The sequence below is a fragment of the Cervus canadensis genome, chromosome 22, assembly GCF_019320065.1.
Source record: "Cervus canadensis isolate Bull #8, Minnesota chromosome 22, ASM1932006v1, whole genome shotgun sequence".
In the NCBI taxonomy this organism is placed as follows: domain Eukaryota; kingdom Metazoa; phylum Chordata; class Mammalia; order Artiodactyla; family Cervidae; genus Cervus; species Cervus canadensis.
In genome coordinates, this window is record NC_057407.1 from 50,446,535 (window position 1) to 50,449,447 (window position 2,913).

Here is a 2,913-nt window from a genome sequence, read left to right on the forward strand (position 1 = left end):
TAGACCACTTGGGAAATCCTGATGCTTTACTTTTTTAATGAAGCTATTAGAAAATTTTAAATTACATACATGGTCAATTTTACTATTTTATTTTATTTTGTGTGTGTGTGTGTTTTAAAAAACAATATTGTTTTATTACTACCAGGAGTGGCCTGCCTGGGTAGGTGGGTGTGCCGGGCTCAGGGTATGTGGGGGCTGTGAGAGGCTGGAAAGAAAGGGAGTGGCCTGGAGGCCAGGCCCAAAGGTTCCTCCAATTCACTTCTGGCCAGAGGCAGACTTAACAAAGGGTTCATGGCAAGTAATAGCCAGGCCACCAATAAGATTAAGACATTCTTGGAAATCTAGCTGCCCATCAGAGTTGAGATCTAATTTCTTCATCATGCGATCAAGGACACCAGGGTCCTTCTGGTTCTTTGTGAAGGCACCCAGCTCTGTATTCATGAAGATTAGGAACTCGGCCTTGGAGAGTGTGCTGTTGTTACCATCCCCTCCAGCATGCCTTTGGAAAACAGCAATCAGAGACTCGATGCATTGTTCAGTCTCCGTAGGGCTGGATACTGTTGCCATGTCGGAGAAGAGCGAGGCGCGCGGATGCGAGCCCATTTTACATTTCCAGTGGACAGTGCTGCACTGGGCTATCAATAGAATGCTTGCCACCGGCAGCAAAACATCTGACATAGTATGGTGTTGCTGGCACATGCCATAAGACATGTGGCATTTTCCCAAAAAAGTTAACTCATCCACCTCATGGTGGGTAGGTTCACAGCACCTCCTTTCTCTGGAAAATTCTCCCTAGCTGATAGGGGACACCTGGCCAGGAAAACCACAAATCTCCTTTATCTCCCTACCCACACAGGAGCAGCCAATGACCCATGCTAGATTTAACGGTCAAAACACAGCCAGTCACAAGAGCAGGTTATCAGCCGTGCTTCTGATCATCTGGCTATCAATCAGATGTTTCCAAGACCCCCTCCTAGGGTTTGATTAATTTCCTAGGCTCACAGAACTCAGAGAAATATTTTACTTATTAGATTGCCAGTTTATTATAAAGGAATATAACTTAGGAACAGTCAGATGGAAGAGATGTCCAGGGCAGCAGGGCAGGGTATGGGGCAGGGGTGCAGAATTTCCATGTTCACTCCAGGTGACCCACTCTCCCAGCACCTCCACATGTTCACCAGGTTGAAAGCTCTCCGGAATTGCTTTTTATGCAGGCGCCAATACATAGGCACACCTGATTAAAACACTGGCCATTAGTGATTGAACTCAACCTCCAGCACCACTCCCCTCCCCAGAGGCCATGGGGGAACTGAAAGTTGCATCCGTCTAATTACTTGCTTGTTTCTAGTAACAGTGCCACATCCATTGGTTACCAAAAGGCTTTCCCAAAGTTGCTCATTAACATAACAAAAGAAATACTTACCACTCTTATCACAGGAAATTCCCAGAGTTTGGGGACCTGTGAACCAGGAACTTTGGAAGAAGACCAAATATATATCAGAAATACGTATATTACATAAAAAGCAGTGACCACAGATCCAGTTTTTTAAACAATGTATTTCTACAGGTTTCTAACATTCTGTAAATGTTATGCATGTATTAGTACCAATAACAATGTGGCAGGGATAGCAACTGTCTACTGAAAGTGAAAGTTTCAGTTTTACTGAAACTGAAAAGTGAAAGTGACTCAGTTGTGTCCAGCTCCTTGTGACCCCAGGGACTATGCAGTCTATGGAATTCTCCAGGCCAGGATACTGGAGCGGGTAGCCTTTCCCTTCTCCAGGAGATCTTCCCAACCCAGGAATCGAACCCAGGCCTTCCGCATTGCAGACGCATTCTTCACCAGCTGAGCCACAAGGGAAGCCCAACTGTCTACTAGCAACTACAAATAGCTTCAAGGACAAAAACCCTTTTCTCTATGCCTAACTCCAGTATGAAAGATACATTTCCTGACAACTGCCAGCCTCCAATCTGGTTTCAAATGAAATAAGAAAAAATTAAAGAAAATTACAAATACCTTTCTGGGATTTATTTTAAAATCACCTACCTAATACTGGATTAGAGAAACAACTATATTATAAAATTCAAAACAGGACTGACTAAACAGGCAAATTAAGAAAGCAAATACATTCTTTGTACGCAAATTATGCCACAAATGAAGCTGCTGCTAAGTCGCTTCAGTCATGTCCGACCCTGTGCGACCCCATAGATGGCAGCCCACCAGGTACTCCTGTCCCTGGGATTCTCCAGGCAAGAACACTGGAGTGGGCTGCCATTTCCTTCTCCAAGGCATGAAAGTGAAGTCGCTCAGTCGTGTCCAACTCAGCGACCCCATGGACTGCAGGATCTCTATCCGTGGGATTTTCCAGGCAAGAGTACTGGAGTGGGGCACCACTGCCTTCTCCCAAATGAAGCTAGATGCCTTAAAACTATCTCCTTTAATCTCTGAGACTACTGTCCCTATTTTACAGATGAGAAAACTGAGTTGCACTGATGCTCTGTAACTTGTTCTGTTCATCCATCTAACAAAGATACAGGGTCTGGTACAAACACATATCTAACTCTAAAATGAATGGTTTCTCTGCTCTACCAGTAATTTTGAAGTTTTTCAGATTGTTCACCTAGTAAAAAAGTGTTAAACAGAAGCTTCAACTAAATAGAGTTGGGAGACCAGAAGCTCTCATGCCTGACAACCAGTGAAGAGCCCAAAAGGAAGAAGAAAGATGTCCTTTTCTTTCCTAGCAAGCACTCAGCCAATGAGACACTGTCACAAATCAGCCAATAAGAAACCATGGCTTCTGTTTACTATAGTCCTCCCAACTTCCTTTTTCCCTCTATAAAAGAGTTTTCCTTTTCATTTTTGCAGAAGGGTGGTTTGCCTGTTGCAAACCCTCAAGTGCAATTCTTGGTTGA

At 44.0% G+C, this 2,913-nt stretch overlaps 1 protein-coding gene across 1 annotated transcript; it reads right to left on the minus strand.

Annotated features, from left to right (window-relative positions):
* Positions 1–255: 255 nt before the first annotated feature.
* On the minus strand, positions 256–567 carry LOC122424356 (protein S100-A11-like). The gene has a single exon (XM_043442103.1). The coding sequence runs from the start codon at positions 565–567 to the stop codon at positions 256–258; it is 312 nt and encodes a 103-aa protein (XP_043298038.1).
* Positions 568–2,913: the final 2,346 nt, after the last annotated feature.